The sequence below is a fragment of the Physella acuta genome, unplaced genomic scaffold, assembly GCF_028476545.2.
Source record: "Physella acuta isolate Inbredline_101_S28 unplaced genomic scaffold, ASM2847654v3 ptg000588l, whole genome shotgun sequence".
NCBI lineage: Eukaryota > Metazoa > Mollusca > Gastropoda > Physidae > Physella > Physella acuta.
This window is the reverse complement of record NW_026732107.1, coordinates 219,617-235,543: the sequence shown is the minus strand read 5'-3', so window position 1 is coordinate 235,543 and position 15,927 is coordinate 219,617. Positions and strand designations below refer to the sequence as shown.

Here is a 15,927-nt window from a genome sequence, read left to right as displayed (position 1 = left end):
CCAAACTCTAACCAGTGACTAAATGTATCACCAAACTCTAACCAGTGACTAAATGTATTACGACGACGTAATAACTCCACCCCGCGTCACCATGCAACCAAAATTAGCCGAGACACATAATTAAAAGAATGAGCCTTCTAAAGGATATGTGTAAACAGTCGTATATTATTAAATACCACTACTTAGCATCACTAACCTATTCACATGTATCACCACAACACACCATTAGCCTATCCACCTGTAAGTATCACCACAACACACCATTAGCCTATCCACCTGTAAGTATCACCACAACACACTATTACCCTATCCACCTGTAAGTATCACCGCAACACACCATAAGCCTATCCGCATGTATCACCACAACACATCATTAGCCTATCCACCTGTAAGTATCACCACAACACACCACTAGCCTATTCACCTGTAAGTATCACCACAACACACCACTAGCCTATCCACCTATAAGTATCACCGCAACACACCACCAACCTATCACACACAAGCACCGGAACGGAACCCACCGATCCCACGTATCACACACAGCGACACCAATCCGACAAATCAAACATGCTGGCACCGAGATCAATGAATTATCCCGCATCGATCCTAGTTGATTACCATATCACAGCGATCAGACTGTCCAATAAATCACGGCCCTCGGGCAGCATTGATTGACTGCTACCTGACCCAGCTGGTAGGTCCCGTGTAGGTCATGTGACACGGCTAAAAGGGCCAGGTAGATCACAATAGCCCCCCCCCCGTACCAACAAAAGTAATTCCCCCAACGATAAATGTGTCGTCGCTATGTGTATACAGATAGTTCAACCGTGTTTACAAGAATCTAATCCACAGCTTTTTCATATATCAGAACTATTCAAAGAGAAATAAAACATGCTATTCTTACAACGTCTTTGATTTAAAATACAGGCTAGACTGAAATTTATAAAGAACAAAGTCCTACAGTGTAAAAATACACACAAAATAATGTCTCATTTTGTGTGATCACATCATTGAGAACACACACACAAAATGTCTAAAACATGGATTAGTACCACGCACAAAGCAAATCATCCATCATTCTTTACGACAGTTACATCGTGTTGTACTTAGATTCTCTGAATCAGGTCATGTTAATTGGGTCAGGTTATCATAAGTATTTATGTTGTCAAACAAAGGAATACAATTAGGTCGATTGGGCATATTCGCCTCATTATGGGGTATGTCATCTAGGTTTCAGTGTCTTGTGTAGAATAATTATTAGAAAAAAAGAACAATGAGAGGCAATTAATCAAGCAGCTAATTAGCAGCACGTGACATTAAAACTCAGTGGCGGAGAGAAAATTGGTTTCCGCCTCTGTCGTTGTGGGGGTTGTGGTTGATGGTGGTAGAGGCGAGAGGACAAGGTGTAATGATCAGGGGGGGGAGGGTGTCACAAAGTCTGACACTGGGTAACATACATTAAAAACATAAAATCACACTCAACACATCATCATCAATAAGCGCAAGCACATATAAAAACAAGTGTAGAGGCTTCTGGCTATGTGCTATTTAATTATTTATTTTTTTATTTTAGTGGGGTAACACACGTCGGTAAGAAATATCAGTAACGTGTATAAATAGTCTCAACTTGGGAAAGCTGGCAAAATAAAATTTAAAAATCAGGCGAAATGTAAGGGATCAAACTGGCAACTAAGGGAAGCAATCGAGAAAATCACACGGGTACAACACTGAACTTACTCGCGCTCGAGTCGCGTCCCTTGTTCAATGCACTAACCGGCGGGGGCGCTGGCTTGGTGGCCCCCCAGGCCGGTTTACTTGGACTGTTCTTAGCGTTAGCGTTAGACTTTGGCTTAGGTTTAATGGGTTTGATAATAACGGGGGTGGGGGATGACCGCTGTGAGGAGATGCTCGAGGCGTCACCTAGCCGGATCTCCATGGCCCGAGACGGGAGTTTGACGGGGGCTACAGAAGAGCGAGGAGGAACACGTCTCGTCAGGTCAAAGGTCACATGAGATAAACATGAAATCAAATTCTCTGATCTAAAAATGATAAGATGGGGTGAAGCCCGTAACCAGGTTTATAAGTTAGGGCACCAGGTCTGGCTGTGGTTGATTAGTATATGAGTACAAAGTTAATGGGTTAATTAAAAACAACCATTACCAATTATAATGCTATTTACTACAAACTAAACTCAGCATGCATTATCTTAGTTTGCCAAGGCGAATTTTTTCTATGCTTATTTGGTTATTTATAAGTACGTTTAAAACTGCTTATGAGAGGGAATTAGCTTGTTGACGAGTCAGATCACCTTTGTTTTCTTCAGTTTGTTTGGAACTCAAATTGTTTATATTATGACTCCTATCTTTAAAGAATGGTGAATTGTTTCTCCCCAGAACAGCCGTTAACTAACACGCTTAATGTATCTTACAGCACAGCGTCTGCTGAAAGAAGTTAGAAAAATGCGACTCACTGTGTGGGGGGATGGTGCTCTTGACCTGGCTCCTCCTTGATCTACCCTCCTGGTTCAGCTGGGCGTGGTCAGGTTTGGTCCTCTACAGAAAACATAGTCTTTCATTATTTAATACAAGTGTAAACATTGGCTCATATAGATACAACATGGGGGGGGGGGGTACTACATCAAAGAATATGTGATTTAGGCTAATGACTGACCACAGGGAATATGTGATTTAGACTAATGACTGACCACAGATAATATGCTATCTAGGCCAATGTCTGGCCACAGGGAATATGTGATTTAGGCTAATTACTGACCACAGGAAATATGTGATCTAGGCCAATGACTGACCACAGGAAATATGTGATTTAGGCTAATGACTGGCCACAGAGAATATGTGATTTAGGCTAATGACTGACCACAGGAAATATGTGATTTAGGCTAATGACTGGCCACAGAGAATATGTGATTTAGGCTAATGACTGACCACAGGAAATATGTGATTTAGGCTAATCCTGACCACAGGGCATATGTGATTTAGGCCAATGACTGACCACAGGGAATATGTGATTTAGGCTAATGACTGACCACAGGAAATATGTGATTTAGGCTAATGACTGGCCACAGGAAATATGTGATTTAGGCTAATGACTGACCACAGGAAATATGTGATTTAGGCTAATGACTGACCACAGTGAATATGTGATTTAGGCTAATGACTGACCACAGTGAATATGTGATTTAGGCTAATGACTGACCACAGGAAATATGTGATTTAGGCTAATGATTGACCACATAGAATATGTGTTTTTGGTTAATGACTGACCACAGGGAATATGTGATTTAGGCTAATCCTGACCACAGGGCATATGTGATTTAGGCCAATGACTGACCACAGGGCATATGTGATTTAGGCCAATGACTGACCACAGGGCATATATGATTTAGGCCAATGATTGGCCACAGGGCATATGTGATTTAGGCTAATCCTGACCACAGGGCATATGTGATTTAGGCCAATGACTGACCACAGGGCATATGTGATTTAGGCCAATGACTGACCACAGGGCATATGTGATTTAGGCCAATGACTGACCACAGGGCATATGTGATTTAGGCCAATGACTGACCACAGGGCATATGTGATTTAGGCCAATGACTGACCACAGGGAATATGTGATTTAGGCTAATGACTAACCACAGGAAATATGTGATTTAGGCTAATGACTGGCCACAGAGAATATGTGATTTAGGCTAATGGCTGACCACGGGAAATATGTGATTTAGGCTGATGACTGACCACAGGGAATATGTGATTTAGGCTAATGACTGACCACAGGAAATATGTGATTTAGGCTAATGACTGACCACATAGAATATGTGATTTAGGCTAATGACTGACCACGGGAAATATGTGATTTAGGCTGATGACTGACCACAGGGAATGTGTGATTTAGGCTAATGACTGACCACAGGAAATATGTGATTTAGGCTAATGATTGACCACATAGAATATGTGTTTTTGGTTAATGACTGACCACAGGGAATATGTGATTTAGGCTAATGACTAGCCACAGAGAATATTTGATTTAGGCTAATGACTGACCACAGGAAATATGTGATTTAGGCTAATGACATGCCACAGAGAATACGATCTACAGCAGACAAAAACCAGAGCTGAAAGAAAAAACCTTTTTTTTAACCTTTTAATTTCCAGTCACTAAAGCCTACGGATGTTTTATCATCCCATAAATCGGGCACGGTAAGTAAGACAAATGAGAGCATCAAGGTCGAAGGGAGGTAAGCTTTAGATATTTGTAAAAAAGGGAAGTCATTACTAACTCCCAGCGGCTGCAGCTAAGTTATATAGGCCGAGCCAAAATGGGGGAAGATGAAAATAAGACAGGATGCCAGCACAGAGTTTAGAGCCGGCTGATTACTGCACGATTACAAGTTTACGCTCAAATTATCGGACTTGATGGAACAGGAAACACTCAAGGGAGGTCATTATATTACAATTCAAAAACGTTTTGTGGGCGTGGGTTTTTTATTTAACTTTAACAGACTGGTTTTTATTTTAAAAATAGAGAGGTGAATTATATTTCTCTCAGACAGATAAATAATACTTCTGTAATAATAAAGGATATGGTGGAATTCTTCAGACGACGAGAACAAAATAGCACTAGTCACGCATATGGACAGTTAGATCAACTTACATCAGAGAAGTCGGACTTGATGCTGTTTGTACTGAACCTTCTGTCCACCTTCATGGCCACGTCCACTGAGCCTCGTTTTGAAGTGTTCCCTAAATCGGCACGAGACAAAAAAAAAGTGTGTTAAAACTAAGCCCCAAGAGACATCCTATATATAGTATCAAACAAAGGCCAGTCGAGTAGATTCGGGTAGAGTAGGATAGATGTACCAAACCGTGTGAGTAACTTCTGATCTAAGAAAAAAAAATTAATTATAACCCAAGCCCTAACTATTAAACTTGTGTGTTTTATACCTAAACCAACAGAAACATCATTGAGAATTCTTAAAGTGGATTCTTAAATTACTATATGTTGTTGTAACTAAACATTCGCCTTGCTAACAACCATAACATAAGGGGCACATTTTTTAGGATTGGATTCAAAGTTAGAGATTATAAAGGGAGATAAATTTGTCAGCCTGAGTAAATCATATATAACTTATGGGTGTCTACAGCTGTCTTAAAATGAGTGCACGTCTACACCTGTCTCTGTCTAGTACCTCTCCTCCTTACTCACCACACTTATTCACGCGAGCTGACGTCACTTCCGTTGACTAAATATTTATCCGATGCTGATCATTACAAAAGCAGACGCGAGCTCAAAGCCATGCACTTAGTGCTAACAAGGGGAGACTAGTGCAGTCAGGGAAGTTAGGAAGGGCAGATAAGTCAATAGCAGGAAGTCAATAGCAGATTGAACAGAAGGGCACAAAATGTGGCGATCTAATCAACCGGATTTTTTTTTAATTATAAAAAGTATTCATTTAGAAAATGTAAAAATCTAAAAGTTGGCCTGCTTGTAAAAACAAATACATCCAAAAAAAAGGAAAGGGGAGGGGTAGATAAGTGTCTAGTGTGAAAGAAAAGTGAAATTAGATCAAGAGACCAAACCAGACTTTGATCAAGATGGACAGTTGTTTTTAAAAAACAGTAATTTTAAAATGAACTGATAAATTAATAATGTACAGCTAGTCAAGAGGTCGTAGATTAGTAAAATCAGATACAGCCAACCCCTAATAATGATTATAATTCTCGTTGGAGGGGGGAGGGGGGGTAAATTTGGTAAGATATTTAACAAAGTATGTCCGCTTCTTTGTGGCCACGTGAGGCGACGGCTTTAGATGGGGGTTTAAATCAGATAAATTCGTCTCAATCTTTACGGACGACCCTTAAATACATACAACAACGATGCTAATAAAACTGAGAGTTGCTATACTACCTTCTTTGTGTCCCCAGGACCAGACCCTAACAAAACTGAGAGTTGCTATACTACCTTCTTTGTGTCCCCAGGACCAGACCCTAACAAAACTGAGAGTTGCTATACTACCTTCTTTGTGTCCCCAGGACCAGACCCTAACAAAACTGAGAGTTGCTATACTACCTTCTTTGTGTCCCCAGGACCAGACCCTAACAAAACTGAGAGTTGCTATACTACCTTCTTTGTGTCCCCAGGACCAGACCCTAACAAAACTGAGAGTTGCTATACTACCTTCTTTGTGTCCCCAGGACCAGACCCTAACAAAACTGAGAGTTGCTATACTACCTTCTTTGTGTCCCCAGGACCAGACCCTAACAAAACTGAGAGTTGCTATACTACCTTCTTTGTGTCCCCAGGACCAGACCCTAACAAAACTGAGAGTTGCTATACTAGCTTCTTTGTGTCCCCAGGACCAGACCCTAACAAAACTGAGAGTTGCTATACTACCTTCTTTGTGTCACCAGGACCAGACGCTAACAAAACTGAGAGTTGCTATACTACCTTCTTTGTGTCCCCAGGACCAGACCCTAACAAAACTGAGAGTTGCTATACTACCTTCTTTGTGTCCCCAGACGCTAACAAAACTGAGAGTTGCTATACTACCTTCTTTGTGTCCCCAGGACCAGACCCTAACAAAACTGAGAGTTGCTATACTACCTTCTTTGTGTCCCCAGGACCAGACCCTAACAAAACTGAGAGTTGCTATACTACCTTCTTTGTGTCCCCAGGACCAGACCCTAACAAAACTGAGAGTTGCTATACTACCTTCTTTGTGTCACCAGGACCAGACGCTAACAAAACTGAGAGTTGCTATACTACCTTCTTTGTGTCCCCAGGACCAGACCCTAACAAAACTGAGAGTTGCTATACTACCTTCTTTGTGTCCCCAGACGCTAACAAAACTGAGAGTTGCTATACTACCTTCTTTGTGTCCCCAGGACCAGACCCTAACAAAACTGAGAGTTGCTATACTACCTTCTTTGTGTCCCCAGGACCAGACCCTAACAAAACTGAGAGTTGCTATACTACCTTCTTTGTGTCCCCAGGACCAGACCCTAACAAAACTGAGAGTTGCTATACTACCTTCTTTGTGTCCCCAGGACCAGACCCTAACAAAACTGAGAGTTGCTATACTACCTTCTTTGTGTCCCCAGGACCAGACCCTAACAAAACTGAGAGTTGCTATACTACCTTCTTTGTGTCCCCAGGACCAGACCCTAACAAAACTGAGAGTTGCTATACTACCTTCTTTGTGTCCCCAGGACCAGACCCTAACAAAACTGAGAGTTGCTATACTACCTTCTTTGTGTCCCCAGGACCAGACCCTAACAAAACTGAGAGTTGCTATACTACCTTCTTTGTGTCCCCAGGACCAGACCCTAACAAAACTGAGAGTTGCTATACTACCTTCTTTGTGTCCCCAGGACCAGACCCTAACAAAACTGAGAGTTGCTATACTACCTTCTTTGTGTCACCAGGACCAGACGCTAACAAAACTGAGAGTTGCTATACTACCTTCTTTGTGTCCCCAGGACCAGACCCTAACAAAACTGAGAGTTGCTATACTACCTTCTTTGTGTCCCCAGACGCTAACAAAACTGAGAGTTGCTATACTACCTTCTTTGTGTCCCCAGGACCAGACCCTAACAAAACTGAGAGTTGCTATACTACCTTCTTTGTGTCCCCAGGACCAGACCCTAACAAAACTGAGAGTTGCTATACTACCTTCTTTGTGTCCCCAGGACCAGACCCTAACAAAACTGAGAGTTGCTATACTACCTTCTTTGTGTCACCAGGACCAGACGCTAACAAAACTGAGAGTTGCTATACTACCTTCTTTGTGTCCCCAGGACCAGACCCTAACAAAACTGAGAGTTGCTATACTACCTTCTTTGTGTCCCCAGACGCTAACAAAACTGAGAGTTGCTATACTACCTTCTTTGTGTCCCCAGGACCAGACCCTAACAAAACTGAGAGTTGCTATACTACCTTCTTTGTGTCCCCAGGACCAGACCCTAACAAAACTGAGAGTTGCTATACTACCTTCTTTGTGTCCCCAGGACCAGACCCTAACAAAACTGAGAGTTGCTATACTACCTTCTTTGTGTCCCCAGGACCAGACCCTAACAAAACTGAGAATTGCTATACTACCTTCTTTGTGTCCCCAGGACCAGACCCTAACAAAACTGAGAGTTGCTATACTACCTTCTTTGTGTCCCCAGGACGCTAACAAAACTGAGAGTTGCTATACTACCTTCTTTGTGTCCCCAGGACCAGACCCTAACAAAACTGAGAGTTGCTATACTACCTTCTTTGTGTCCCCAGGACCAGACCCTAACAAAACTGAGAGTTGCTATACTACCTTCTTTGTGTCCCCAGACGCTAACAAAACTGAGAGTTGCTATACTACCTTCTTTGTGTCCCCAGGACCAGACCCTAACAAAACTGAGAGTTGCTATACTACCTTCTTTGTGTCCCCAGGACCAGACCCTAACAAAACTGAGAGTTGCTATACTACCTTCTTTGTGTCCCCAGGACGCTAACAAAACTGAGAGTTGCTATACTACCTTCTTTGTGTCCCCAGGACCAGACCCTAACAAAACTGAGAGTTGCTATACTACCTTCTTTGTGTCCCCAGATGCTAACAAAACTGAGAGTTGCTATACTACCTTCTTTGTGTCCCCAGGACCAGACCCTAACAAAACTGAGAGTTGCTATACTACCTTCTTTGTGTCCCCAGGACCAGACCCTAACAAAACTGAGAGTTGCTATACTACCTTCTTTGTGTCCCCAGGACCAGACCCTAACAAAACTGAGAGTTGCTATACTACCTTCTTTGTGTCCCCAGGACCAGACCCTAACAAAACTGAGAGTTGCTATACTACCTTCTTTGTGTCCCCAGGACTAGACCCTAACAAAACTGAGAGTTGCTATACTACCTTCTTTGTGTTCCCAGACGCTAACAAAACTGAGAGTTGCTATACTACCTTCTTTGTGTCCCCAGGACCAGACCCTAACAAAACTGAGAGTTGCTATACTACCTTCTTTGTGTCCCCAGGACCAGACCCTAACAAAACTGAGAGTTGCTATACTACCTTCTTTGTGTCCCCAGGACCAGACCCTAACAAAACTGAGAGTTGCTATACTACCTTCTTTGTGTCCCCAGGACCAGACCCTAACAAAACTGAGAGTTGCTATACTACCTTCTTTGTGTCCCCAGGACCAGACCCTAACAAAACTGAGAGTTGCTATACTACCTTCTTTGTGTCCCCAGACGCTAACAAAACTGAGAGTTGCTATACTACCTTCTTTGTGTCCCCAGGACCAGACCCTAACAAAACTGAGAGTTGCTATACTACCTTCTTTGTGTCCCCAGGACCAGACCCTAACAAAACTGAGAGTTGCTATACTACCTTCTTTGTGTCCCCAGGACCAGACGCTAACAAAACTGAGAGTTGCTATACTACCTTCTTTGTGTCCCCAGGACCAGACGCTAACAAAACTGAGAGTTGCTATACTACCTTCTTTGTGTCCCCAGGACCAGACCCTAACAAAACTGAGAGTTGCTATACTACCTTCTTTGTGTCCCCAGGACCAGACCCTAACAAAACTGAGAGTTGCTATACTACCTTCTTTGTGTCCCCAGGACCAGACGCTAACAAAACTGAGAGTTGCTATACTACCTTCTTTGTGTCCCCAGGACAAGACGCTAACAAAACTGAGAGTTGCTATACTACCTTCTTTGTGTCCCCAGGACCAGACCCTAACAAAACTGAGAGTTGCTATACTACCTTCTTTGTGTCCCCAGGACCAGACCCTAACAAAACTGAGAGTTGCTATACTACCTTCTTTGTGTCCCCAGGACCAGACCCTAACAAAACTGAGAGTTGCTATACTACCTTCTTTGTGTCCCCAGGACCAGACCCTAACAAAACTGAGAGTTGCTATACTACCTTCTTTGTGTCCCCAGGACCAGACCCTAACAAAACTGAGAGTTGCTATACTACCTTCTTTGTGTCCCCAGGACCAGACCCTAACAAAACTGAGAGTTGCTATACTACCTTCTTTGTGTCACCAGGACCAGACGCTAACAAAACTGAGAGTTGCTATACTACCTTCTTTGTGTCCCCAGGACCAGACCCTAACAAAACTGAGAGTTGCTATACTACCTTCTTTGTGTCCCCAGACGCTAACAAAACTGAGAGTTGCTATACTACCTTCTTTGTGTCCCCAGGACCAGACCCTAACAAAACTGAGAGTTGCTATACTACCTTCTTTGTGTCCCCAGGACCAGACCCTAACAAAACTGAGAGTTGCTATACTACCTTCTTTGTGTCCCCAGGACCAGACCCTAACAAAACTGAGAGTTGCTATACTACCTTCTTTGTGTCCCCAGGACCAGACCCTAACAAAACTGAGAGTTGCTATACTACCTTCTTTGTGTCCCCAGGACCAGACCCTAACAAAACTGAGAGTTGCTATACTACCTTCTTTGTGTTCCCAGACGCTAACAAAACTGAGAGTTGCTATACTACCTTCTTTGTGTCCCCAGGACCAGACCCTAACAAAACTGAGAGTTGCTATACTACCTTCTTTGTGTCCCCAGGACCAGACCCTAACAAAACTGAGAGTTGCTATACTACCTTCTTTGTGTCCCCAGGACCAGACCCTAACAAAACTGAGAGTTGCTATACTACCTTCTTTGTGTCCCCAGGACCAGACCCTAACAAAACTGAGAGTTGCTATACTACCTTCTTTGTGTCCCCAGGACCAGACCCTAACAAAACTGAGAGTTGCTATACTACCTTCTTTGTGTCCCCAGACGCTAACAAAACTGAGAGTTGCTATACTACCTTCTTTGTGTCCCCAGGACCAGACCCTAACAAAACTGAGAGTTGCTATACTACCTTCTTTGTGTCCCCAGGACCAGACCCTAACAAAACTGAGAGTTGCTATACTACCTTCTTTGTGTCCCCAGGACGCTAACAAAACTGAGAGTTGCTATACTACCTTCTTTGTGTCCCCAGGACCAGACCCTAACAAAACTGAGTTGCTATACTACCTTCTTTGTGTCCCCAGGACCAGACCCTAACAAAACTCAGAGTTGCTATACTACCTTCTTTGTGTCCCCAGGACCAGACCCTAACAAAACTGAGAGTTGCTATACTACCTTCTTTGTGTCCCCAGGACCAGACCCTAACAAAACTGAGAGTTGCTATACTACCTTCTTTGTGTCCCCAGGACCAGACGCTAACAAAACTGAGAGTTGCTATACTACCTTCTTTGTGTCCCCAGGACAAGACGCTAACAAAACTGAGAGTTGCTATACTACCTTCTTTGTGTCCCCAGGACCAGACCCTAACAAAACTGAGAGTTGCTATACTACCTTCTTTGTGTCCCCAGGACCAGACCCTAACAAAACTGAGAGTTGCTATACTACCTTCTTTGTGTCCCCAGGACCAGACCCTAACAAAACTGAGAGTTGCTATACTACCTTCTTTGTGTCCCCAGGACCAGACCCTAACAAAACTGAGAGTTGCTATACTACCTTCTTTGTGTCCCCAGGACCAGACCCTAACAAAACTGAGAGTTGCTATACTACCTTCTTTGTGTCCCCAGGACCAGACCCTAACAAAACTGAGAGTTGCTATACTACCTTCTTTGTGTCACCAGGACCAGACGCTAACAAAACTGAGAGTTGCTATACTACCTTCTTTGTGTCCCCAGGACCAGACCCTAACAAAACTGAGAGTTGCTATACTACCTTCTTTGTGTCACCAGGACCAGACGCTAACAAAACTGAGAGTTGCTATACTACCTTCTTTGTGTCCCCAGGACCAGACCCTAACAAAACTGAGAGTTGCTATACTACCTTCTTTGTGTCCCCAGACGCTAACAAAACTGAGAGTTGCTATACTACCTTCTTTGTGTCCCCAGGACCAGACCCTAACAAAACTGAGAGTTGCTATACTACCTTCTTTGTGTCCCCAGGACCAGACCCTAACAAAACTGAGAGTTGCTATACTACCTTCTTTGTGTCCCCAGGACCAGACCCTAACAAAACTGAGAGTTGCTATACTACCTTCTTTGTGTCCCCAGGACCAGACCCTAACAAAACTGAGAGTTGCTATACTACCTTCTTTGTGTCCCCAGGACCAGACCCTAACAAAACTGAGAGTTGCTATACTACCTTCTTTGTGTTCCCAGACGCTAACAAAACTGAGAGTTGCTATACTACCTTCTTTGTGTCCCCAGGACCAGACCCTAACAAAACTGAGAGTTGCTATACTACCTTCTTTGTGTCCCCAGGACCAGACCCTAACAAAACTGAGAGTTGCTATACTACCTTCTTTGTGTCCCCAGGACCAGACCCTAACAAAACTGAGAGTTGCTATACTACCTTCTTTGTGTCCCCAGGACCAGACCCTAACAAAACTGAGAGTTGCTATACTACCTTCTTTGTGTCCCCAGGACCAGACCCTAACAAAACTGAGAGTTGCTATACTACCTTCTTTGTGTCCCCAGACGCTAACAAAACTGAGAGTTGCTATACTACCTTCTTTGTGTCCCCAGGACCAGACCCTAACAAAACTGAGAGTTGCTATACTACCTTCTTTGTGTCCCCAGGACCAGACCCTAACAAAACTGAGAGTTGCTATACTACCTTCTTTGTGTCCCCAGGACGCTAACAAAACTGAGAGTTGCTATACTACCTTCTTTGTGTCCCCAGGACCAGACCCTAACAAAACTGAGTTGCTATACTACCTTCTTTGTGTCCCCAGGACCAGACCCTAACAAAACTCAGAGTTGCTATACTACCTTCTTTGTGTCCCCAGGACCAGACCCTAACAAAACTGAGAGTTGCTATACTACCTTCTTTGTGTCCCCAGGACCAGACGCTAACAAAACTGAGAGTTGCTATACTACCTTCTTTGTGTCCCCAGGACAAGACGCTAACAAAACTGAGAGTTGCTATACTACCTTCTTTGTGTCCCCAGGACCAGACCCTAACAAAACTGAGAGTTGCTATACTACCTTCTTTGTGTCCCCAGGACCAGACCCTAACAAAACTGAGAGTTGCTATACTACCTTCTTTGTGTCCCCAGGACCAGACCCTAACAAAACTGAGAGTTGCTATACTACCTTCTTTGTGTCCCCAGGACCAGACCCTAACAAAACTGAGAGTTGCTATACTACCTTCTTTGTGTCCCCAGGACCAGACCCTAACAAAACTGAGAGTTGCTATACTACCTTCTTTGTGTCCCCAGGACCAGACCCTAACAAAACTGAGAGTTGCTATACTACCTTCTTTGTGTCCCCAGGACCAGACCCTAACAAAACTGAGAGTTGCTATACTACCTTCTTTGTGTCACCAGGACCAGACGCTAACAAAACTGAGAGTTGCTATACTACCTTCTTTGTGTCCCCAGGACCAGACCCTAACAAAACTGAGAGTTGCTATACTACCTTCTTTGTGTCCCCAGGACCAGACCCTAACAAAACTGAGAGTTGCTATACTACCTTCTTTGTGTCCCCAGGACCAGACCCTAACAAAACTGAGAGTTGCTATACTACCTTCTTTGTGTCCCCAGGACCAGACCCTAACAAAACTGAGAATTGCTATACTACCTTCTTTGTGTCCCCAGGACCAGACCCTAACAAAACTGAGAGTTGCTATACTACCTTCTTTGTGTCCCCAGGACGCTAACAAAACTGAGAGTTGCTATACTACCTTCTTTGTGTCCCCAGGACCAGACCCTAACAAAACTGAGAGTTGCTATACTACCTTCTTTGTGTCCCCAGGACCAGACCCTAACAAAACTGAGAGTTGCTATACTACCTTCTTTGTGTCCCCAGACGCTAACAAAACTGAGAGTTGCTATACTACCTTCTTTGTGTCCCCAGGACCAGACCCTAACAAAACTGAGAGTTGCTATACTACCTTCTTTGTGTCCCCAGGACCAGACCCTAACAAAACTGAGAGTTGCTATACTACCTTCTTTGTGTCCCCAGGACGCTAACAAAACTGAGAGTTGCTATACTACCTTGTTTGTGTCCCCAGGACCAGACCCTAACAAAACTGAGAGTTGCTATACTACCTTCTTTGTGTCCCCAGACGCTAACAAAACTGAGAGTTGCTATACTACCTTCTTTGTGTCCCCAGGACCAGACCCTAACAAAACTGAGAGTTGCTATACTACCTTCTTTGTGTCCCCAGGACCAGACCCTAACAAAACTGAGAGTTGCTATACTACCTTCTTTGTGTCCCCAGGACCAGACCCTAACAAAACTGAGAGTTGCTATACTACCTTCTTTGTGTCCCCAGGACCAGACCCTAACAAAACTGAGAGTTGCTATACTACCTTCTTTGTGTCCCCAGGACCAGACCCTAACAAAACTGAGAGTTGCTATACTACCTTCTTTGTGTTCCCAGACGCTAACAAAACTGAGAGTTGCTATACTACCTTCTTTGTGTCCCCAGGACCAGACCCTAACAAAACTGAGAGTTGCTATACTACCTTCTTTGTGTCCCCAGGACCAGACCCTAACAAAACTGAGAGTTGCTATACTACCTTCTTTGTGTCCCCAGGACCAGACCCTAACAAAACTGAGAGTTGCTATACTACCTTCTTTGTGTCCCCAGGACCAGACCCTAACAAAACTGAGAGTTGCTATACTACCTTCTTTGTGTTCCCAGACGCTAACAAAACTGAGAGTTGCTATACTACCTTCTTTGTGTCCCCAGGACCAGACCCTAACAAAACTGAGAGTTGCTATACTACCTTCTTTGTGTCCCCAGGACCAGACCCTAACAAAACTGAGAGTTGCTATACTACCTTCTTTGTGTCCCCAGGACCAGACCCTAACAAAACTGAGAGTTGCTATACTACCTTCTTTGTGTCCCCAGGACCAGACCCTAACAAAACTGAGAGTTGCTATACTACCTTCTTTGTGTCCCCAGGACCAGACCCTAACAAAACTGAGAGTTGCTATACTACCTTCTTTGTGTCCCCAGACGCTAACAAAACTGAGAGTTGCTATACTACCTTCTTTGTGTCCCCAGGACCAGACCCTAACAAAACTGAGAGTTGCTATACTACCTTCTTTGTGTCCCCAGGACCAGACCCTAACAAAACTGAGAGTTGCTATACTACCTTCTTTGTGTCCCCAGGACCAGACGCTAACAAAACTGAGAGTTGCTATACTACCTTCTTTGTGTCCCCAGGACCAGACGCTAACAAAACTGAGAGTTGCTATACTACCTTCTTTGTGTCCCCAGGACCAGACCCTAACAAAACTGAGAGTTGCTATACTACCTTCTTTGTGTCCCCAGGACCAGACCCTAACAAAACTGAGAGTTGCTATACTACCTTCTTTGTGTCCCCAGGACCAGACGCTAACAAAACTGAGAGTTGCTATACTACCTTCTTTGTGTCCCCAGGACAAGACGCTAACAAAACTGAGAGTTGCTATACTACCTTCTTTGTGTCCCCAGGACCAGACCCTAACAAAACTGAGAGTTGCTATACTACCTTCTTTGTGTCCCCAGGACCAGACCCTAACAAAACTGAGAGTTGCTATACTACCTTCTTTGTGTCCCCAGGACCAGACCCTAACAAAACTGAGAGTTGCTATACTACCTTCTTTGTGTCCCCAGGACCAGACCCTAACAAAACTGAGAGTTGCTATACTACCTTCTTTGTGTCCCCAGGACCAGACCCTAACAAAACTGAGAGTTGCTATACTACCTTCTTTGTGTCACCAGGACCAGACGCTAACAAAACTGAGAGTTGCTATACTACCTTCTTTGTGTCCCCAGGACCAGACCCTAACAAAACTGAGAGTTGCTATACTACCTTCTTTGTGTCCCCAGACGCTAACAAAACTGAGAGTTGCTATACTACCTTCTTTGTGTCCCCAGGACCAGACCCTAACAAAACTGAGAGTTGCTATACTACC

General features: G+C 43.8%; 1 protein-coding gene across 6 annotated transcripts in view; it reads right to left on the bottom strand.

Moving 5' to 3' along the window:
- The window catches only part of LOC131947188 (uncharacterized), a 125,982-nt gene that overhangs the window by 32,761 nt on the left and 77,294 nt on the right, over positions 1-15,927 (bottom strand). For 5 of the 6 annotated variants that reach the window (XM_059308333.1, XM_059308332.1, XM_059308338.1 and 2 more), the window contains 3 exons: positions 4,675-4,763; positions 2,474-2,555; positions 1,741-1,965 (listed from right to left, as the gene is read on the bottom strand). In XM_059308333.1, coding sequence (XP_059164316.1) covers positions 1,741-1,965; positions 2,474-2,555; positions 4,675-4,763 — 396 coding nt within the window. The remainder of the gene's footprint in view (positions 1-1,740; positions 1,966-2,473; positions 2,556-4,674; positions 4,764-15,927) is intronic. The other variant, XM_059308337.1, reaches the window with a different exon arrangement.